The 24,335-nt window shown below is 35.8% G+C and overlaps 2 protein-coding genes across 6 annotated transcripts in view; one reads left to right on the forward strand and one right to left on the reverse strand.

Moving 5' to 3' along the window:
- Window positions 1-4,707, forward strand: part of SLC2A12 (solute carrier family 2 member 12) — a 56,354-nt gene extending 51,647 nt beyond the window's left edge. For all 4 annotated transcript variants that reach the window (XM_007190895.2, XM_057527603.1, XM_057527604.1 and 1 more), the window contains exon 5: window positions 865-4,707. In XM_007190895.2, coding sequence (XP_007190957.1) covers window positions 865-1,018 — 154 coding nt within the window. In that variant the 3' untranslated portion in view covers window positions 1,019-4,707. The remainder of the gene's footprint in view (window positions 1-864) is intronic.
- Window positions 4,708-4,787: 80 nt separating this feature from the next.
- TBPL1 (TATA-box binding protein like 1) overlaps window positions 4,788-24,335 on the reverse strand; it is a 29,678-nt gene continuing 10,130 nt past the window's right edge. The window contains exons 2-7 of one of the 2 annotated variants that reach the window (XM_057527605.1): window positions 10,965-11,037; window positions 9,395-9,477; window positions 9,165-9,228; window positions 7,533-7,636; window positions 7,346-7,440; window positions 4,788-5,320 (exon numbers count right to left, since the gene is read on the reverse strand). In XM_057527605.1, coding sequence (XP_057383588.1) covers window positions 5,241-5,320; window positions 7,346-7,440; window positions 7,533-7,636; window positions 9,165-9,228; window positions 9,395-9,477; window positions 10,965-11,037 — 499 coding nt within the window. In that variant the 3' untranslated portion in view covers window positions 4,788-5,240. Of the gene's footprint in view, window positions 5,321-7,345; window positions 7,441-7,532; window positions 7,637-9,164; window positions 9,229-9,394; window positions 9,478-10,964; window positions 11,144-24,335 lie in introns of both variants that reach the window. The other variant, XM_057527606.1, reaches the window with a different exon arrangement.

Here is a 24,335-nt window from a genome sequence, read left to right on the forward strand (position 1 = left end):
GTCATTCATGTACTCGCCATGCTCTAGCTATATCGGACTTTCCGCAACACAGCACTTAGCTGCAATCCTTCATATGGTTCCCTCCCTAACTTCACTCCAGTTTCTGATCAGATGTCACCTAACCTTTAGAGATGCCAGCAGTATGATACAGTCCCCCACACCCCAACTAAGTCATTCTTTTTCCCTTTCTTGGTTTACTTTTCTCCTTAGCACTCTTGCTACTTGAAATTATATGCTTACATGCTTGGCTCCTGTTAAGGTGTAAGCTCCTTGAAAGCCAGAGTCTTTATCTCCTCCATCCATAGCACCTGGCATGTTGTAGCCACTCGATGAACTGGTTAAATTATAGGACAGGATATTTGAAAGGGGGAGAGAGAGGTTCAAAGGTGTTTATTTAAACAAACATAAAATACTAGAGCATGTTTTTATGCTGATGGGAATAATGTTGCAGAAGTGAATTTGTTAATGCAGGGGCAAGGGGGTAATGCAGAAAGCAGAATATGTAGATATAAATATAGGCATATTGGTAAGCAGAGTTTGAGAAAAGGGAAGACATTAAAGAGGATCTGGGATGTAATCTCCAGTAGTTCTATGTTAGACTATCCTTGGAATCCTTCCCTGCAGACAGGAATGCCATGATTATGTTCTGAGAAGGCACCCCACCTTACCCTTTGCATGAGATTGATCAAAGGTCTGTGGTGCACTGAATTTCATGACACGTGGAAACTTTGCAATAAACCTTGGTCTTTTTTTGCAGAGCTAAAACATTAAAGCCCCAGGGTGATTTAAAAAATTATAGCCTGCACATTTTCAAATACCGTAAATTAAGAATGACATTTTCATTAGTGCCTCTTTCTCTTTCAGGAACTATGTGAAAAACAATATTTGTTTTATGAGTCATCACCAAGAGGAATTAGTGCCAAAACAGCTTCAAAAAAGAAAACCCCAAGAACAGTTCTTGGAGTCTAAAAAGCTACGGGGTAGGGGACAGCCAAGGCAGCTTTCTCCAGAGACCTAATGGCCTCAAAACCTTACAAATGTTCATACAGTATGAGAACATTTAGGGTGTCTTCCGACCAATACATATTGGCCACTCCCATGTTTTCTCTTCAGTTTCACAGAGCTAGTTTAAAAGGGACACCCTGAAATTATAGAGACAATCTTTAATCTCTACCCCCCCAAAAAGGAACCATGAAAGGTAGGTGAGGAACAAGGTCCCAAGTGACCCCTTTCTTACTCTGAGCAGAATACCAGGTTAAAAAATAATACCGGTTGGTTCTCTTCCACCTTCTTCACAGAGCAGCCTTTGAAAGACTATGAACTAGTGATGAGAACAACTTTGACTTTAAGGTTTGTATGCATAGAGGCCAGTTGCGGCTCTATTATTAAGACACAGAAGTTGTCTGAACATAAGCTTATGGTTTTTTGCCTACCAAGACACTACCTGCACTGGGTCTTGTGTAAAAAAGAACCAGGACACAATGTGGACAATTGCAAACATGTTCTAGGTTAGGATAGGGTCCTGGTTAGGATTTTAGTGATAATTTCTAATTACAGTTCAACAACTATAAAGATTATACATCCTATTTTATGAATTATGAACTACAATGTAATTCGAAATATCCTTTTATGAATTTGGTATTAGTATTATAAAATATTAAGAGAAACAACTCTGCAATAGTTGAGAAAAATAAGCACTTTTCCATCCATTTTTAAAAAATATGAATAGAAAGGACAATTTCAAAATCCTGGGACCATATTTATTTAGAGGTAGCTGTTAGTAAAACACGGGAAAAGGAGTCAGGCCATTAGGTTATTTATCCAAATCTGTAAGTAATTAGGTTTGAGTTACTAAGTCAAGCTTATACAGTTCTCTCTTTGTAAGGCTTTCATGATACCTTAATAGCGATCCATAGTTTCCTGTGATTCTTCGCACTCCTCAGGATTATCACTACCTCAGGTTATGGCCTACAGGCTATAATTGATGCTGACTTTCAGATGCCTGCAAACATAGTAAATGACGTCCAAACATCGGGACAATTCCCTCAGTATGGTCTTCTCTATGATGAAACAGAGATCACCGACTGTACCAGAAACTTGGGTTTTCACCCACACAACAATGGATTGCTCTCTTCTGTATTTCACCAGTTGAATTTTAAGACGTGGGGAGGCATTTTACCAATAGAATTTGGATACGATGATAGAAAATCTACAATAAAAAATCTCAAACCACTTATGCAGTAACCCATTAAATGACTAATATTATAAGCTATGGGAGACACACACAAAAAGTACTGAACAACCTAACTTGAAAAAGAATACAAAAATATGATTAACCTGAAGAAAGGAGAATCCTAAGAGTCAAAAGCCCTTTTTATTCAGCTTGAAATTTTTCTGTTGGCCCATAACAAACTGTCCCAGTTTGATATAAGGAAATATGATCTACTGCATTCCCTTATAATGAAGTGATCTGACTACAACCTATATAAGCAATAGTAAAACTGTATTATCAGGAACTCAGGAGAATGACTAAAAGTCCTGGTGCTGAAACATACTATCTAAATTAAAATTGGCAGGGGAAGTTATGAGGAAGGGAGATTTGCAGACTTCATTCTGCATGGTACATTTCATATGCAAGTTGGAACATGCATTGTTCACTTGTTTTGGAAGAAGGGAAAGTGTGTTCTGTAGAGGATCAATTTAAGAAATTTATTATGAACCTTCAGTGCAATTATACGCTGAGATTAAAAAAGGTCAAGACAAGTAATCAATATGAATTTCTTTTTTTCTTTGCCAAGCATCACAGATTGTCAGATATTTAACAAAACTGTTACATATTTCGCTGTGCAGTTCAAATACTGTATATACTTTAGCTATCTCTTGGCTTAGCCATACATTGTAAATGGGCAGGAAACTGTTTATAAACCTAGTAGGTTTATCACTAAGTGATTTCAACTTCAGTATCTTAAACACTCTCTTGTATTTTTCTTTTATTATCCAGAATCTATAATGAAACAATTCTGTTTTCAAACTAAATTTTACCCAATACGCACCCAGAGTTTTTTGACTTTCAAAAATAAAAAAGGGGGAATACTTATAATTTATATGTATATATTCACAGTTTTTATTTATAAAAAAAATGTACAGCACTTGTGAAAAGCCAGAAGACATCAGACACACTCATTTCTTACCAGCTTTGTTAAGTATAGTGGGTCACCCATGACACTTTGCCAGGCGATACTCAAGCAAGCAGCCCTGAAACCAGACCCAGTCAGATTGTCTTTCTCCCTCTTTTCTGAGAAAGCATTTTGATGAGCTACTGATCTACATAGTTTTCAAGTCACTCGAATACTGAAAAATATTACAACAAACATCTGGATCTGCACCTTGGCTATATAATAATGTCCCCCCCCCCTTTTCGCTATTTCTTTTTTGTGAACACTGCCAAACAGGAGGTCACTTAATTACTGTTAATTAAATCTAAGTGGAAAACCTCAAATTTTTGAAACAGTCTGCCCAGAACCTATAACTTGCATTGAATTTTATTCTGTATATTTTTTGAGGTTGCCTATCCCACTGGATCTCAAAATGAAGCAAATAAACACAAATGTAAAAAATGAGAAAGAAGTCTTAAAATCACATATAAGTCTTTCCTAAGAAAGAAAATATAAAAGCCATTGGCCCCAACTTATGAGGGAGTGAGAGGCAGGGTAGGGGAAGGCATCGAGAAGAAAGAAGATAAAAATAAACATAAAAAATAATACATATTGTTCAGTGCAGCTTTCAAGATTTTAGAATATGGTAGGGAAAATGGAGGTTAAGATGTTCCAATTTTTCACAAAGGTTTCAAAACATTTTGGAAATTCAAGGTTTTAGGGGAAAATTGTGTTGTACTATTACCTCTATTAATTTTAACTGAGAAGCTAATATGACTCTCCACTCAGCTTTATTTCTCGGTAAAATCATTGTTAGTTATACTAAACTCCTAAACACAAAGGGCCAAGCACCACTGCAGCCTGATCCTGTATTACCGTTCCTGGGCTCATGGGTGAGCCAGAGAGCCACTGTTTCACAAATGCATATTTATTATAACTTTAAGAGGAGCAATCCCATATACTGAGTAGTCACACTTTAGCTTCATTAAATAAGACACAGCAAGGGGAAAGACTTATCTTGCAAAATGGCTTTCAAGTTCAAGTTGAACTGTAGTATAATTACACTGTGGCACAGAGTCAGCTTCTGGGCACTTCTTGCTAAAACAGCACAATGTTTCAACTTCTGACAAGACTCTTAGTAAAGCCTTCAGTACCAACCTAAGATTTTTACTTTCCTATAACCAGAGTTGAGTCTTTCCAGAATAACAAAGGTACATATGAGGTACAACCCATCACAGCTTCTTTCTTATATTCATCTTGTAGGTAAGAGTTTCTCTTTTTAAAACTACAACTTTACGACTTTTAAAAGATAGTTAACATTTTCTATCATGTTAAATTAGCAACATAAAACATTACGCTTAATTTATAAAGTTCTACTCCAGTTCCCTAGCATTTATATACATGTTTTTATTTCTAATCTGCAAGAAGAAAATTCCTATTTGATATTTGGTAACAGAGCATTAAAAGATACTATACACATGTGGCATATATGTATTTACAAAATGCACTTCAAAAAGAAGCCAACACACTTTAGCAAAAGTCTAAGCTTGCATAGATTAAAAAAAAAAAAGAATTATGAATACAATTTTTGTTAAAATAGAAAATGGGGAATAGAATGGATATGAAGAGTGATCTTTTCCAAACTTTTATTTGTGCACATTCAATTGAAAAAGATAACTTTTACAGGTTCTTTGGTGCCCATGTTCAGCATACAAAAATGTAAAAGACTATTCACAAATAAAACACATCAGCTCAAACTGGAAAAAAATAATGACAACAACAAAACACTTTAAGGTAGTGCACACTGTGACAGCTCTGCTCGTGGGGACATGAAATTACTGCGAAAATAAATAGAATGTCCTTTTGTAAAAGCAGCAATGTCATGTCTTGTAAACTTCCTTTTTATATTACAGCAAGGTTTGAAATAAAATCCAAAGGGACTGGAGCTTACACTGTAGCCGTGAATGAATAAAAGAGTCTATTTCCTCAATTACTGTTGGTCCAGTTTTCCTTTTGTTTTGAGTCCAATGTGCAGCAGGTTTTAAAAGGTGCTCAGTTTGGGATTCTAACCAATTACGTGATGACTTATAAAATTTCTTTCCTGCTTTCAAACACAAATGGGTATACCTGTTCCACAGCAGTAGCCACGGCCTTTACATTGGGCCCTGTAACAACACAATGGAGGAAGGGGTGTGAAGAGGCAAAAGAGCACTAGGAAAAGCTGATTTCCCAGAATTACAAATAACCAAGTACTTTATAATTTATCAGGTTGTTTTAAAAAAATCGACACTTACATAATTATACACACAGTCACAGCAAGAACCAAGAGAAGATTTTTTATGGACAATTAAAGGGAATCAAACACAAAATGATGATATTCATCTTGTTTTAGGGCACCATTGTGGAAAGAGAGTATATAAAAAAACCACACAGACAGTCACAAAGTACCGTAATATGCTTATTAAAGGAAGGAATAACAAGCGGGGCTACACAACTATTATGCTTTTGGTCACTGTAGTCTGGCTTTTGGTTAGGCTACGACTGAAGCTCAGGAGTATCGAGGAACCCAGCAGAGCTAAACAAAGCTGCTACCAGAGTGTTGGGAAACCAGAGGGCTGTTATAAACTGCACGGTCTAAACATCCCTACAAATTTACTACTATTTGGTACTCACATGTTTATTACTAATCTGGCCATTCACCCTTACAGCTTACTCTGCCCGTTAAAAAAAAAGCACCAGGGGATGAGGTTATGCTATGTATTAATTAATCTATATAATGCTAGGACTTGAAAAATATGTAGTCTTTCATCTAAATAGCTAAAAAAATATTTAAAAAGGATAATGAAAAAATATTTTTATAAAACTTATTCTGAATAAATACGTTTTTTCTACTAACGTAAACTTACCTTTTGAAAGATCCTAAAAAACGTACATATGCATCCACTGTGAACCCTTTGAAGGTACTGACCACGTCTTACCCTGGTCCGATCCTTCCTGACTCACCTCAGTCCCTCCACAGAGTAGAGCTTTGCCCACGGGTACCACTCACTCAGTATATGTCCACTGAATTAACAGTTCATAGGGTATTCCAGAGGTTAAAATATAATGCATACTAATTAACCAGGTCAATGGTCTTCAGTTTGCTACTATGTTGTTTAAATCAATTAACTTAATATATATTTTGCATATGCATTATTTTCTTCCATACTTAGTAGGGACTTGTCAATAGATCTGGAGGCCTCTGTGAGGTCTGGGCTCCAAAGTGTAGAAACAGAGAGTCCAAAGAAGGAAAGAAATGGACTTGCTCCCCCATTTTTAAGATTCAGGCATGACTCTGGCAAGACCCTTTAAGTCTCCAAGGAAGATGTGAAAATCCATGGCTGAATCAGAACTAAAGCTTTTTCGTTGAAGGCTTACGGGTGTCAATAATTTTTATTTTCCTCTAAGGATTGAAGGAATAAAAAGAAAATTCAAGGACACTACAGAAATTTTCCTTAACTCAGTTTTGCCAAAGGTTGGGTCTGACTCTCAAGTAATGTCTCTGAACAGTTTATAACCATAGTACCATTAAAAAAATCATCCTGCATGCTAATACTACCCTTGGACATCTATGCCTACCTAGTATTCTGAAACTACCCCTTCCAAGTAATTAAAACAATTCAAAAGATATAACAAAATACACATAAAACATACCAAATAGGTACCAATTATATATGAATATTTTGCTCATGTAAAACCTCTATGAAGTTCATAGAATGGGTTTCTCTTGAGTATTTTAAATGCAAGATGTCATAAACTTAAAAATCATATATGAAAATACATACTAGAATATTTTTAATTCCAAACTGAAAACTACCCAAATGCCCATGGAACAATATATTCACATACTGGGTCCTAAATAGCAGTAAGAATGGCTGATCTACAGCTACATGGAGCAATACAGATGAATCTCACTAGGGTAATGATGAAGATAAAGAAGACTGACACAAAATAGGATACATAAGATTTCAAAATAGTATATAAAAGCAGGTTAAACTAATCTACTGCGTTAAAAGTGAGGAGACTGGTTCCCCTAGAAGGGCAGAAGTGGCTAAAAGGGACAAAGCAGACTTTATCTCTAGTTTGGTATGGGTACCTCTTATCTCATTCAATCCATAATTGACAAGCTTGGTTTCAATATCATAAAATACCTGTTACTGTGATACTTCCTGTTGAAAAAATCTGTAATGTAGCTCTTAGAGATTTTATCCGATAACACACAGCAGGATGAAGTTCAGGTTCGTAACTATGCAAAAAAAGCCAAAATTAATATAAATACTTACAGCCTGACAAGTAATTTCAAATTTGCTAAGTTATCTTGATTCTTCAAAGACCTACCTGGCATGAGGTCTATTGTTCTTTGTGAATTCTGGCAAACGTATTTCAAATGGCATGTTACATACTGCCAAAACGTTAACAACCTTAAAATCTGTAAATATTACCTTTAGGAGAGAAGTAAAATGAATGAATTATTTTGAAACAAACAAAAAAATCTGCTCATCATGGCAATCTTAATCATTGAATTGTAATCCTTAAATATAAGAACAAACAAGATAAACAGAAACATTTAAAGCATGGATTTAGTGTTTTAAGTTATCGGGGACTCCTTAATGCTATAATTAAAGGGGGGAAAAAAAGGCTCAAAAACTTCATTAAAAAAATAAACAAAGCCTGAGATAACTGCATGATCAAAGCGCTACATCTGGGGTCTTCTGAATCTTATTTCAGTTTAATTTGTCAATACTTTAAACCCATTTAATATTTAATCTACTGGGATAAGAGGGAGAACAGTGAGGAAAAACTTAAAGCAGAGTCTGAAGTGTCAGAATGGAAAGCCATCACTTAAAACTCAGAAAGTAGTGGATACTGAGCTCCAAATGCCAGACTTCTTATATGCAGTCAGGTAAAACGGCATTTCTGCGAGTTTAGTTAGATGTTTGTTTCTTTTGGGGGACAAAATGAGGAATAGTGTGATAGAACTGTGTTTTTAACTCACTGGGATTTCTCTCAACATTTCTAATATTATGCTAAGAAAAGAGGCTCCAAGGCTGCAAATAATGTCCTCTCAATATGAATAACTTCAGCCACTCCTACCAAGATTTTAATGGTTTTACCCTGTCATCTTTTCAACTGTCCCTAGTAAAACCACAAATCTGGATGAACTATCCTCCGACTCAGTACTGGCACAAGGCAGTGGGAGAAAGTCACAAAACGTGCACAGTGGCCCCGCTGTCAATCCTGGCTCTCTACCCTGCGCCCCCACCCAGCACCAACACCCCCGCGCCCCCCCAGCACCTCAGTGCCTTCCTAGCACCCTCCACCTCAGAGGAGACTGAAGTCACCAGAGAGAAACTCAGCCTCTCATCCATCACCTCCCCCCCAAAATCCCAAACTGCCTGGGCCGCCTGTTCAGGAACCGCAGCTCATCTTTTTCTTGCATTTACTCATCATTTCCAAGTGACCTGGCAGGTCCAGGATATGTATTAATTTTATTCAAGTGCATGCCTCTACAAAATTATAGTTGATAAGGCTGGCCTGCTAGTAACAGTCATTTTACAAGGGTGAGAGCCTGCTAAGCAGCGCGTCCGCGTCAACGGGGTCCTGCAGCTCCCGCTCACCATCCGGATACAGCTTTCTTGTGATGATCAAAAACAGAACTTTTTTTTTTTTTTTTGGTGAGAAGTGAAAAATGTAAAGAGTTGAAAAGGCAGTTAATCTGTACGGAAACAAGTCTCTCTCTCTCTATGGGGAAAGGATTAGGGAAAAAGCCAGGATTCCTTACAAATACCCACACGGGCAAGGTCTGCCACTAAATTTTTGTGTTGAAGAACGGTATTATACAATGTAGAAAAAGGTCAGTCGTAAGAGGACTTTCTGTGGAGATTTCTTTAGTCCATTAAAAAAAAATGTTAACTTTACAAAAATAAATCCTTGAGTATCTGCAGCTCGGATAGCTTTTGAAAACATTACCTGAAATCCTAGTTTCTGGAGACTGCGGGCTAAACGTCTGGCACCAAATTTAGCTTCTTCTTCACTGTGGTTTGAAAGAAAGAAAAAGATGATCAGTTACACAGGAAATAAATTTTACACTGAGGAACACAACAAACTGTATGTGTGATTTTGTTTTTAAGTCTAGAAAAATGTCCTTCCCATGAGGGGAAAATTAAAAAATGAAAATTGAAAACCCAAGTAACATTTACCTTGTTGCTCCAGTGCAAATAATTTTTCCTGAGGACCAAATCGTAGCTGTAATTCTAGGCTTTCTAAGCTTCATTAATACTTTCTGCAAAAAAAGACAACCAAAACTCCAACAACCTGATTACACAGTGTTGATTTTCACACACGGTTCTACTCTATGTGGCCATTTCATGTTTAAATACTACGCCAAGCTTACCCAAGACTGAAATAACTGTTCTCCAAATCACCCATTCTGAAATCAAGAACCACGCTGAACACAACGTATTAATCCAAAAGGACATTTAATCAATTAAAAATTCAAGGCCTGTATAAATCTCTCATTGTATACTTGAAATCAATGTACCACAAGGATGTACACACTCCAACTCTCGTTCCACTCTGTTCACATAACTGGAATTTGCAATTTGCATGCATCCTCAAACATGCCAAACTTGGTCACGCCTCAGGAGCTTTGCCTAGCTTACTTTCATCTGGACTATTCTTCCTTCAGTGTTCTCCCTTCATTCAGGTCTCTCACCAGATGTCATCTCCACAGAGAGGCCTTCCCTGATCATTCCACCAAAGTACCCATCCCTTCAGCCCTCCCTGATTTCTAACCCTGCTTTTCTCTGCTTCTTGATGCCCGCCACTACTTTATACTGTGTCTTACAGCTGAGATGCCCATTACATATTCAAGGTTGATGTGCAAATCCGGAATGCGGGAGGAATGCTGGAGCTGGAGATGTAATTTTAGATTCCTTAGAAACGAAAGGCACTTAAAGCTATGGGTTTAGAAGAAATTACCTACAGTGTGAGTATAAATAGGTCAAGGACTAAAGTCCAAGATAAAAATGTGAATTTAAATTTTCACTGCAGCTTTTCATTTATGGCAATGTTTATTATATGGCCATTATGTATAAAAGAGATGTCTACTGAATATGTAGCAAATAAATGAATGAGACATTTCTTCTTAAAACTCTTGTTACAGTTTTAGTTCCTTCTTTTCTCTGTCATATGCCATATTATCAAACTAGAAAGCTATTAAATCTGGGAAGACAAAATTTACCACAGATGCAAAATAAAATCTGAGCTAAAATACATTATAAAATTTCATACGTAAGTGTGTGGCTGAGAAACACTGAGTTTATTCTACGTTTAACTGTCTTGCACTACCAGCTCGTCCAGCAACTCAGTTTTCAGTTACCTTCCTAGAAAAAAATGACTTCTCTACCATATGGCATGCTAAAGTTCCAACGCAGCATTAAGCCTTTTCCTCTCTTCTTAGCAGATATATTTGCTCCTTTTTTAAAGTGAAGATGGCATTATTGATGAACCTGAAAACCTTTCATTGTGATTCACTGACATTTTTAATTGAATTTAATTCATCTTTACTTAGTTTCTAGCATGAAGAACTAATGAAAATTTATCAAGGTATACTGGCATCTGATTTTTAGAGCTTAAACAGAGCCTTCATACACATTCTTAACTTTTATAATAAATGTATAAGGTAGTGTCATCATTGTGTACTTAGTATCTTCACAGCACTATAAAATTAGGCTAATGTAGCACACACGACAAAATTCAGATACTCACTCCAACGTCACGCTTATAAATTACATTTGCTCCCTCCAAAGCAATCTTCCTTAAGTTCAAATGGCATCTTGTTCTAAAAACACAGACTACATTTGTAATTAGAATGTCCAGTGCAACATCACTGTCTGCATCCATTGGGGTAGTTTAAAAACTTAGCTTCCCACCACGAAGATCACATCCTGAGAAATAAAACAAAATAAAATAATTAAACTCAAATGTTTTGTTAATATATTGTTCACAAGTAATCTTGAAAACTAAAATGCAAGAAGTCAATCTCATTACTTATTGTTCAAATGGTACTCAAATCAAATCATATCCTTTCTTCTCCCCACGAAGAATGTCACTTTTTAAAAGATAACATGTCATATAAAATCCTTCCAAATCTGGACCTAACTTTCATTCCTTAAAATTAATCAGTAACTTTTACACGCCAGGAGCTTGCCAGACGTATCTGCAGCAACTCGCCTTTACAACCACCATGCTCCAGGCGTATCGCAGTTATGGCCATTCTCCAAACACACCATGTTCAAGGGCTGGACTTTGTGGTCCCAATGTCCAACCATTAATGGTACTATAACCCACCTCATACAACCTGCAAGGGCTATAAAAAAAATGACCTACTTTTCCGCTTTTTCGGGTAGAGCCATTGACTTAAGTTTAAAGAGGCAGCAATATTAATTATAACATTTATTAACAGACTTTTCTCACTTACTAGTCATTCATTCATTATTCACTTACTGAACACCTTCATACACTGAGGATACTGGAGGAAAAAAGGAATAAGGCAAGATCTTTTGTCCTGAAGGAGCTCACAAACCTGTGTGTGTACGGGGGAGCTCTAACAAACAGTTACTTAGCACAACAGCATTTTTATCAAGATCCCAATCTTCCAAAATATATATCTTTTCAAAACTGTTTGAATTTCTATAAACAAATAAGAACAAGCCCTTGTTTTTACTAAGCACATGATCCGTGTCCAGCTAAAATATTCTCTGAGTTTCCACACCTTAAAAAATAAGTAATGGTAATTCAGCTCACCTACCCCACAAAGAGAAAATCAGAAAATAGTAACAATACTATTATAATTATCTTTACAATTCCTTGAAGCCACAATATGAAAATGAACTAGGATTCTTTATAAGGATTCAAGTTATTATATGACTAAGGATTCAAGTTATTATATGACTAAAACATGAAGCCAAGAGTCCAAATAAAAAAAATTCAGTTTTGTTTTCCTGCCTTTTAGTTTCTGATAGGACACAATGAGAAGTCAGACCGAAACTTTTAGCATCTCTACAGGATCATATAGCATTGAACTCTGTGTATTACTTGAACCTCAACGTCATTCTATTTTCTCACTCTTATATTCCCTTCAATCTGCTTATCTTTTTGTTTCTCTGTTCTTTGTGTATGTTTGAGCAACCTCAAATGATTCTTATGTACAAGAGGCGGGACAGGGGTGGCAGTGGAGTCTGAGGGATAGATATATAGGTGGACATATAGGTGGACAGATTAATAAGCAGAGGACAGAAACAGTTATCAGTGGTGATCTTAAGTGCAGACTCCATGTTTGACTCACCACCGACTAGTTCTCAGGACTTAGGCCAGTTATGCATTCTGTCTGTGTCTTGGTTTTCTCACCTGTGACATGGAATAGACAGTGCCTACCAGACAGTGTTATGGGAATTATATAAAATGTATGAAAAGTACTTAGCACATATACTTGGAAAATAATAACACAAAAATAACAGTGACTAGGGATAAAAATAAGTTCAAATCCACAGGCAGAGCAGAGATTTCTTAGCATTACTTCCCACGATTACATCACAACCCAGATACTGAGCCACCTGCTATTTTCCTATTAAAATTAGGAAATAACTGTGAGGTAGAGGCTCCCGGCTGCTCACCCCCACATCTATTAGGGTCACTCTGTACTGGTCAAAGAAATGTAAAATGAATGGTTTTGAGAAGTCTGCTTAGAGGGACCAAATTAACCAGCGAAGACCCTTTTGCCTTTCTGCTCTTCTTCATTCTTGCTGCATGGAGTCTGGACGTGAGAGTTGGAACTCAAGAAGCCATTTGGGATCATGAGATTATGAGATGAGTATGGAAGAATAGTAAGACAGAAGCAGCCCGAGTCCCTGATACTGTGAAACTCCTTACTAGCCCTGTACTTTCTAATTCTAGACTTTACAAATGTGAGAGAAAAATCAATTTCTATCTTAAGCCCCCATGGTGGACTTTAGTTATATACAGTCTGACTGACACACATCCCATGATAAGAGGCCACAAAAAGCACTACGTAACAGAGAAATTGCATATGAAGAAACTATGTCAAATTTACTGTTTCTCATAGACTTTTTACAACAAACAGGCTAAAACAAATTGACTCAGATCTACTACTGTGAGTATTAAACTGCTGAACTGTCTGGGAGAGAATACAAGGATAACATGTAAGGTAAAAAAATAAGTCAAGAAAGAAGGGGTAAAGCAAATCTTTGAGAATGCAAAGAAGCTTTAATTAATTTGAAATTAATTCAAAATTGATGATTGTTTCTATACATCAGCAACTTAAATTCTAAAAATGAAGTCATGGGCATAGATCATCATAAGTTAGGAAGTATTCATATTTTATATGAGTAAGCTGTCAAACAGTCTCAGAAGATATATCATTGCTTTAATAGGTTTTAAATCAAGGATAAAATATGAAGAAATCAGTACTTAAGAAAAAAAACAATGCAAGGCATACTACATGAAAGATTCCACCTTTTTCAAGCAGTATCAAAAAAAAAAAGGCCCATTTGCAGTTTATCTATCTTGTAAAACAAGAGTAGTACTAAATATTAACAAAGATTAACTTCTTAAAGCTAAAGCATTTCGTATCACTTTTAAATAGGATAATTCAAATGGCAATCCAGTGAAAGAGACAAATCTCAACTTCTACAGAGCATCTGACAGCCTATCATACCCCTTTCAATTCTGAGTAAAGCTAAATCATTTATCAATGGGTAAAAAATTCTACCTGAGGAAACTTTATTGTCAGCATTAAAGAGGAATGAATTGATTACCTCTTAAAGTAGTTCAAAAGGCTTAGATTATTCCTAAAAATACACACACATAACTTTTTAAACACAGTTTAAACACACACACACACACACACACACACACACACTACTATAAAAAACATGGGGACAATTAATTCCCACTAGGGAAGAAATATTCCAAATTGCTTGTAACTATTATGGTACCTACAGTTAAACATATGGACCATTTATTTCACCTACTAAATTCTGAAAGTCAAAGACTACATCTTAAATGTTTGTACACACCCATGGCTCGGCACCATATCTGGCACATAGTAAATGTTCTCTTACTATTTGGTGAATGAATGCTAGAAAATCCAACATTTCAATCTTTAGCCTATATTAATTTTCTCATCTACCTAGAATTCCAAACTATTTCTTTTAATACTAGGCATGGAAAATTTTTTTAAAAACTAAAAGCAAATCTGAAACTTTACTTCCAAAGCCACTCATTTTCATATAAATGAAGAAGAGCTAAGAGTCTTTTTCTTTCCTACATGCCCCTTAATATAATATCCATGAAAATGCATACGTAGTACACTTTACTATATTTCATGATGGTTTACACATAAAACTTTTTAAACTTGTTTGTACAGTTCCAAGGGAAATGTGTTTAAGCAAATCCACAAAAAAAGAATAGTATTTTAGAGTGGCATTTAAACTTACAAAGCTGTTAAGCCTGCTGACACTATAGCATGAAATATTTAAGATACATAAATGGCAAAAACGAACATCTATGTACCTACCACCCAGCTTAAAAAATAAAATTTACAATACAATTGATGTCTCCTCATGCACTTCTCCCAAATTACATGCTCATACCTTCCCTTTGGAGAAAATCTCTACTCTCGCTGAATTGTTTTATCATTCTCATATATTCCTCTTAAAGTCATGACGTATGTATTACGTCCTTGAACTCAGTAAGTCATGTTTTTAAAAAAAATACACTGAAGGATTTGGTTTGCTAATATTTCAGTTAGGATTGATATGTCTATGTTTGTAAGTAGAATTTGCCTATAATATTCCTTTCTTGGACTGTCTTTATCTGGTTTGAGTATCAAGGTGACAGACACTACACTTATTAGACAAGTTAGGTTGGTTTCTTTTTTTTTTTTCTTGCTTTTCTTTTTTATTTTTTTAAACATCTTTATTGGAGTATAATTGCTTTACAATGTTGTGTTAGTTTCTGCTGTTTAACAAAGTGAATCAGCTATATGTATACATATATCCCCATATACCCTCCCTCTTGCGTCTCCCTCCCACCCTCCCTCCTATCCCATCCCTCTAGGTGGTCACAAAGCACCGAGCTGATCTCCCTGTGCTATGCAGCTGCTTCCCACTAGCTTTCTATTTCACATTTGGTAGTGTGTATATGTCAGTGCTACTCTCTCACTTCTTCCCAGCTTACCCTTCCCCCTCCCCATGTCCTCAAGTCCATTCTCTACATCTGTGTCTTTATTCCTGTCCTGACCCTAGGTTCATCAGTACTGTTTTTTTTTTAGATTCCATATATATGTGTTTACATACTATTTGTTTTTCTCTTTCTGACTTACCATAATTCAAAAAGAGACATGCATCACAATGTTCATTGAAGCTCTATTTACAATAGCCAGGACATGGAAGCAACCTAAGTGTCCACTGACAGATGAATGGATAAAGAAGATGTGGCACATATATACAATGGAATATTACTCAGCCATAAAAAGGAACGAAACTGAGTTACTTGTAGTGAGGTTTCTTCTTTTTTTTAAAAAAAATTCTCTGGAAGACAGTTTTAGAAGACCTTATCTGAAAATTGTGTGGACCTGTTTCTTGTTCCCTTGGGGGATTTTAAAATATTAATTCAATTTAAGAGTTTTAAGACATTTGATGTCTTCTATTTCTTCTTTAATCAGTTTTCCTAAATTAAATTTTCTTGGGACATTTTCCATTTCTTCTAAAATTTAAAATTTTATGGCATACAATTTTTCATGGTTTTCTTACAAATTTTAAAAACTCAACTTTAGTATACTTATCTCTTTTTCATCATAGTATCATTTATCCCTGCTTTTTTTCCTATCATCAATCTTGCTGAAAAGTTTTTCTATTTTTTTGTTTCTTCAAAGGACAAACTATTGGCAGTTAGTTGATCCTCTTTATTAAATTTTTTGCCTTATGTTCATTATTTCCTTCCTTCTACAGATCTATTTTTTTCCTAATTTCTTATATTGGAAAGTAAGTTGGATGCTTAATACTTCAGTTTTGAACTTTTTCTCTATTCTCATATGAACATTTAAGGCGATTATAACCAAGTGCTTTCGGTACATCTGAAGTTGGATATACTATGTTTTCATTATCCCTTGATTCTAACAATATTTACATTTCCATTATTATTTTTCTTAGACTAATTAGCTATTTATTTAGAAATTCTTTGCCTTTAGACATGTATAGTTTTAAAATTTACTGGTAATGAGGAAGTGCTAACTTAAAAGAATGAGATACCACTATTTATACTGGTAAGCATCAAACACTGCTGATGAAGATGTAAATAAAAGAGCATTCTCTTACAATTTGGAACAATTTCTACAGGAGATAATCTGGCAGTGTGTATTCAAATAATTAAAAATATGTGTATATGATGAATTGCAGTCAATCATTAAGAATGCATCTTGAGAAATTATTCAAATGAGCAAAGTATAAATAAGATTATACACTGCAATTCTGTTAATAACAGAAACCTAAGTGCCCATCTAGAAGGGATTGGTTAAATAAAGTACAGCAGTCTCATATAACAGACTACTGAACAGACTTTATAAATTACAACTACATGGATGTAAATGGAGGTTCATAATGTAAAAAATAAATATATGTTTGATAGAGTTCATTTTGGTTTACATATCTCTGTATGTATTAAAAATGCCAAAATGTTAACAATTATTCTATTCAGAGAATTGGCAACAGAGTGACTTTGGTAATTTCCCTACTGCCCGAGGCCTAATGTTAAGACATGGTTTAATAAGGTGTTTTGTCCTGTTTCTCAAGTAAATGCCTAACATGTGTTTGTCAAATATTTCCTTCTAATAAAAAGCAAAGTTGAAAACTGAAGCTGTCCTACTTCAAGAAATAACATATTTCTAGCACTGTATTAAAATGCATTATTGAAGTTGAAACAGCTTCTTCCCTGCTCACTGACTTTTATGGACAAGATAGATCCTCTTTCCAGGGGTATTCGAACTACAACCTTAAAGCATCACCTGGAAAACATCGCCACCTCCTGGTTTTTAAGACAAATTACATCCGAGGCTACTACATTTAAAATTTTCCACACCAGGAAAGACATTTTAAACTAAAAGGGCATAATAAACACTGTTATAAAAACAATGCAAAAATAACCCTAAAAATCTAACTAAAAGCCAAAAGAATAAAATAAACATGAGAATACAGAAAAGTAGATTCTAGCTACTTTTGAGTGTACTTAAGTTGCATCTGAGGATACTGTGGGTGTGGGTCCTCAAAGGTTTAACCACGGAACTACTGTCCATGATTTGAGAAATGGCAGAAGGAGGGAAAGACTGGAGATAGTCCAACTGCAAACACAGTGTGAACCCAGGTGGTGTCCTAGAGATCATTCTTCTACAAATAAGATACGCCATCCAAACTAACCTCATGTTCTTTATAAAGCCCCCAAAATAGCAGCTTAGGAAAGAGACATTTTGTGTTCCTGATCCCAACAGATTACTCGATTGTCTCTCAACACATGCCTATGACACTAAGATGGACAAAAGCCTTTTAGAAAGAGGGTCTTCTTTCATATCTGTTTAATAGTACAGCATAAACCTTACAAAAGGGTAGGGTGACTTAGTGTTTACATTTAGGTGTGTGATACTGGGTAAGTTACCTGACCTCTTTCTAAGTCTTAATTTTTTCTTCTGAAAATCAGTGATAACATCACTGCATCTCCCCGGGGGCTTTTAAGGATTAAATATGATTATTTATGTCAAGTACATAGCATACAGCATGTGTTCACTAAATGGTAGCTATAACTGTTTAATGGATTCACAGGTAGTAGAATATCACAACCAGACAGTATGATTTAGTGAATTGACACAAAACTTGAGAACAGCCACATTAACAGAAAAAAACAGAGATCGTAAGAGGTTAGGCAGGGGTCAGGAAACTACAAGCAATGGGCCAGGGCCTGATTTGTTTAAAAAAAAAAAAAAAAAAAAAAAGTCATACTGAGACACAGCCATGCTCATGTGTTTACATAATGCCTCTGTGGCAGAGCTGATAGTTGTGACAAAACCCAAATGACCTATAAGCCTAAAATAGTTACTATCTGGTCCTTTAAGAAAAAGTTTGCAGATCCCTACACTAGCGCAATGGGGCAATAGCGATAAAATAAAATTTAATGCTAATAAATGTAAAGCTCACATTTTTATCTAGAGTCTGTCATACAGAGTAAAGTAAGTCAGAAAGAGAAAAACAAATATTGTATATTAACACATATATGTGGAATCTAGAAAAATGGTACAGATGAATGGATCTGCAGGGCAGAAATAGAAACGCAGGCATAGAGAACGGACGTGTGGGCACTGGGTGGGGGAAGGGGAGGGTGGGATGAACTGGAAGATTAGGTTTGACACAAATACACTACCATGTGTAAATAGATAGCTAGTGGGAACCTGCTGTATAGCACAGGGAGCTCAGCTTGGTGCTCTGTGATGACCTAGATGGGTGGGATGGGGGGGTGGGAGGGAGGTCCAAGAGGGAGGGGATATATGTAAACATATACCTGATCCACTTCATTGTACAGCAGAAACTAACACGACGTTGTAAAGCAATTATACTCCAATAAAAAAATAAAGTGAATAAAACATCTGTATATCATGGTCCTTGATTGGTTCTTGGTTTGAACAAAACAGTTGTAAGAGGAAATTTGAGTATGATAGATGACATTAGGGAATTACTGTTAATTTTGTTAGGTGAAATTATAGAGTGGTCATGTAGACAATTATGCTTATTTTTCAGACATGCATACTGAAATATTCACGGGAGAAATGCCATGTCTGTAATTTACTTTAAGATACAGGAATCTTCCACTGTCTGAACTCGGTAACAAATAGACTTGGATAAAGTTTCAGATGAGTCCCTCATTATCTGGAATCTTACCACAGGAACCAAACAAATTTGGACAATCTATTCTGAGGTACAGAATGAATCTGGATAGTAGGTATAATTTTAAGACAAAAAAGTACCATACTACTGCCTCATCTCTTACTAATGATTAAATCTAGGTGATAGGATATATGGGTATTCGTTACACTACTCTCCCTACATTTCTGTCTAAAAATTTCCATAATAATTTTTAAAAGCTGTTTAAAAAGAAAAAAAGAATTTCCTCACAATAGGTCACACTAAGACAACATGGATTTTAATTATATTACTTACAAAAAAAAGAAAAACTAGGTTAGAAAGGAGTATTCAGAGCAAAGGAATTACTAGCCTCTTTGCTACTAAAACATCTAGAATATCCTGACCTTATCATTTAAAGAGGGCACTGATATCCAGATATCCAGAGGAAAGTAGGATGGCATGAGATATAAAAATAGTTGTATGAGGAAAGTCTCAGGACATTTAGCACAAGAAAGGAAAGATAGCAGTTGCTCTCAAATGTCTGAATAAAAAGGAAACTGAAAGATCCAAATAAAGTCGCACGGAAGCAGGCCTCATAAAGCCACACCAAAAAGCAAATACCTGCAAAGCAGAAGCCTAAATGGAAGCTAAGTTTCCCAAAAAAGGGGAGGTAGGGCAAAATACTTAACCAAGTTAGGAATGTTCTAGAATAATTCCCTTATTAGGTGGAAGATGCCACTAGATGGTTTCTAAGATGCCATATAATTCTCAAATCCCAGGATTCCAACATCTAACATGAAGACATACTATAGACAAATTTAGGAATTACATACTAAATTTCAATTTTCATTCTAGAACTATTATGTTAGTTTAGTTAAATTAACATCCCAATTCTGAACTTCCCACCCTCCCTTCAACAAGCATTCGTGTTCAAACGGGCAGTAAAGGGAGAAAGATGCACTGAGGGGCAACGGCAGAGGCAGATGACCAAATTGCAAATTCTTTGTTTGTCATGGTGACATCACATCATGAAGACATTTCTCTGCACGGCCCAACAGCTTATACTTTATACCAACAGCCCTTGGGGTTGGCATTTTTGTGTTCTAGCCACATTAAGATAGTTTTATTAACAGTATGCCTGGGCACAAAAAACCTTGTATATTCCAAAGGAAAGGATTATGTAGTATACCACTCATATAAAACAGTTAAATGCTTAAATAAAAGCAAAAGTATTTGATGTACAAAACCATCACTGCATTAAGTTAAACAGAAAGTTAAACTATCTTCATTTCATATGTCTCCACCTTCTATCTCTGACTTAATCTAAATACCAATTCTGAAGACTGGTAGCAAAATGGTTATTACAATTTTTAAAAATCTACATTGAGAATTACAAAAATACTGTTTTTATTTTATTTTTTATTTTACATTGGAGTATAGTTGATTTACAATGTTGTGTTAGCTTCAGGGGTACAGCAAAGTGATTTAGTTTGTTGTTTAGTTAGTTTAGTTTTTACGTATATCTATTCTTTTTCAGATTCTTTTCCCATATAGGTTATTACAGAGAAAGATACCATTTTTTAAACAACTCTGAGGGTTGCCAGCAACTATCTATTAAAAAAAATAGTAAAGAGGAGTATATTAATATGTTTTAATCAATGAAAATATTTGTAATGATGCCTAAAAGGTGGTGGAGGAAGATTTAAATGATGCTGATTTTCTGAAAATGACTGCTTAAGGAAAGATAAGTCAATGGTTTACACTGCCATGAAAAAGTTCCAATATAAAAAAGTATTTTGCAGTTTAAGAATACATAATCACTTACCCCATATTAATAATGCTTAAACAGTAGCCTGCTTAAGATTTTCACTATTTTAATATGTACTAATATGTATCTGTAAAGTAAGAAATCTTGGATGTCTAATGGATGCTATGTGACAGGGGGCTGACTCTAAACTGTTTCTCCCCTTACTTGCAAAATACAAACAACACTATTTACTCACCATATGATTGATCTGAGGGATTAATGAGCACCTCACAAATTATAATATGCTCTATTAAAGTGTTGTCACATTAGTCAATGCTAACATCAATATTAATTTTAACTAATATACTATTATAAGAGGAAAAAGGTATTTTACTGACTACAACTTGAAATTTGGCGATTCACACTCAAAGATGAGAAATCTGGCATACAGATTCCTTATTATGTAAAAGCAAAATTTATTTTGGATAGATTTCTTAGTATTTCAATTACACGGTCTTAATATATGATTTTAAAAGATGGCATGTCATTTTCTGATTACATAAGAAATACTTAAAGAAAAAAAAAGTCATCCATAATCCCACCACAGTGATAATTACTGCTGTTTTTCTATGCTCATATAGGTATACGAGCCTGCTAAATCCATATATTTATCTGTGTATATTAAACAAGATTGAGATCATATGTTTTGAGGCTGCTAAATCCATATATTTATCTGTGCATATTAAACAAGATTGAGATCATATGCATACGGTGTTGTATCTAGCCAACAAAGGATTTTATAAAAATCTTTTGACAACCTGAGATAAGAAAAATAGCAATATTGAATTAATTGATTTTCCTTGAATACTAATGAAGGTGAACTTTTCAAATATGAATACTTGTATTTATTCTATGTTAATTGCCTCATATCCTTTGTTCATTTTCCTTCTGAGATAGTCTACTGATTTATAAAAAGCTCTTATATGTAAAGAAATATCAGCCTTTTGCTTGCTTATTCTATTCCTTCTGCTAAAAATGATCAATCCCGACTTCTACACCTAGCTCATTCCTACTTGTTCTATAGCTCAGCATCACCTTCATTCAATCAATTCTGTAACAATGAAATGGAAATCTAAGCATCAGGCCCAGTCCCACTGGATGGGGGTCCAGCAGTGACCAAGATCTGGCACAGGGAACAGCTGGTGTTCTCAGTTCTGAGGTGAGTGAGCAGTGTGAACTGTTCGGATGTGAAGAAGGGCCAGCCTGGCTAGAGTGGGAAGATGGAAAGTGGCATGAGACCAGGCTGGAGATGCAGGCAGGGGTTAAATTATGCCTTCTAGGCCAAGTTAAGGATTTTCATGTTTATCCCAAGATAATGGTGGGCTAAAGAGAAGCAAGAAATGACATAATGTATTTGCTTTTCATGAAAATCTATCACTGCCATTTCTGTAACAGGAGAATGGACTGCAAGGTTAGAACAGGCAGAAAACTCAGTTAGGGTCTAGTGCGGCAGTCCTGGTGAGAGAGGACAGTCGTGGGAGCAGGGTGGATGAAGACGGAAAGAAGTAGACTGAAGAGAGACATTTTTGGGAGGCAGAGTGAACAGAGCTTTGTGACTGATGTGGGAAAGAGGAAAAGGGAGATGGAGGATGACTCCAGGTTTGTGGCCTAAGATACTATCTACTGGGACAGGAGCACTGAAGGGAGAGCAGGTTTGCAAGGGGAGATGGGAAAAGGAGGAGGGGTAAGGATTCTGTTTTGGACATGTTGACTTGAAGGAACTTGTGAGACATCCAAGAGGAGATACAGACAATCAGATAAGAGCCGCTGCTCAGGGCAGGCCTAGGTCTAGACTGGAGGTGAAAACTTGGAAACCCTCATACAGAAGGTAATTAAAACCATGATGGATAAAATAAGAAATCAAAGGAACTAAGACATCTGATCTCCAAGACTGAGCCAGAGCATCCATTACCATGATGAATGCTCCGAGTCTCATGACCACGCTGCTAATCATACTACTACACAGCACTTTCCCACACTATGGTGAAATTTTGTATTTCTGTCTCCTTGGTAGACAATAAGCTCCTTGGACGTGTGATCAATTCTTACTTATTTTTGTACCCAAGTCTTGGAATAGTTCCCAAGGCATGAGACACATTCAATAAAGTGTCTGTGAGAGGTTAACTGTTAGCTTGAGATTATTAAAAAGCAGCATCTCTACACATGCACACACAAACACAAGTTTTAAGAGCGCAGGCTCTGGAGCAGATTACTTGTGTTAAATCCAGACTCTACCACTTATCAGTCGTGTGACCTTGGGTAAGTTATTTAACGCCTTTGTGCCTCAACGTCCACATCTGTAAGATAAGGCAGATAACAGCACCTAGTGCCAAGTGCTGGCAAAGCTAAAATTTCATGCAGAGCATTTAGCATAGTACTTGTACACGGTAAGCATTCAAATTTAGCTATTCTTATTGTTACTATAATTATCTCCTTTCTTCATCTTCCACGGATAGAGAAATGTTCAAAAATGGAAAGGATTTCCAGTTATTCATTGTGGTTCTCCAGCTTTGGAACACAAAAACAGATCATGTTGCTTCAGGTCTAAAAGCAAGGGTAAAAATAAAGAATACAATTTTGATGTATCTGGTAAATGAAATCAGTATTTAAAAAACAACTAAATTTAACAGTGAGTTAAAACAACAACAACAACAAAACCATTTCAAACCAAAACAAAAAGTAGTTGTTGATTGTGTGGGTTTTTTGGGGGGTGGGGAGTTGGGAGTCTGGAGGAGAAGGAGAGTTAAAACAACAACAACAACAACAATAACAAAACCGTTTCAAACCAAAACAAAACGTAGTTGTTGACTGTGTGGGTTATTTGGGGGGTGGGGAGTTGGGAGTCTGGAGGAGAAGGAGAGAGGAAGGGACGGGGAGAAGAGTCTGACCAAGTCTACTACAAATTACAAAACAGACATTTTGCCAACATTTACTTAGCTAGGTACCTGCAAAAACAGGAAAACTGAATATTAAATTGCAACAAAACTATTCATCAAGTTCATTTCATTTAAAGTGTAAACTTATCATGTTCATTTTAAGTGTAAGGCCTCAGTTTTTCCCAGCAGGTCTTACATGCATCCTTATTTTCCCATATTATGAGCTATCATTTAAAAAACGAGGAAGTTTGTCTCTTTACAGAGAATCTTGATATTTGCCCTAAGTTACCCATAATAAGCAACTACAATTTGTGAGACTACTCTAGCCGTTAAGCTGATGCTAATAACACAACAGAATTTTTTAAAGATTATCATTTTCTTCGCAAGTAAAAATGTTAATTAATTAGATTGCTAAAAAACTGAATAAACCCTCTTTCAGCTTGTGGTTGGTGTCAAGGTTGGCATGCATAAAGTTCAATTTTTTCTGTAA

Source organism: Balaenoptera acutorostrata, chromosome 14 (genome assembly GCF_949987535.1).
Source record: "Balaenoptera acutorostrata chromosome 14, mBalAcu1.1, whole genome shotgun sequence".
NCBI classification, from domain to species: Eukaryota; Metazoa; Chordata; class Mammalia; order Artiodactyla; family Balaenopteridae; genus Balaenoptera; species Balaenoptera acutorostrata.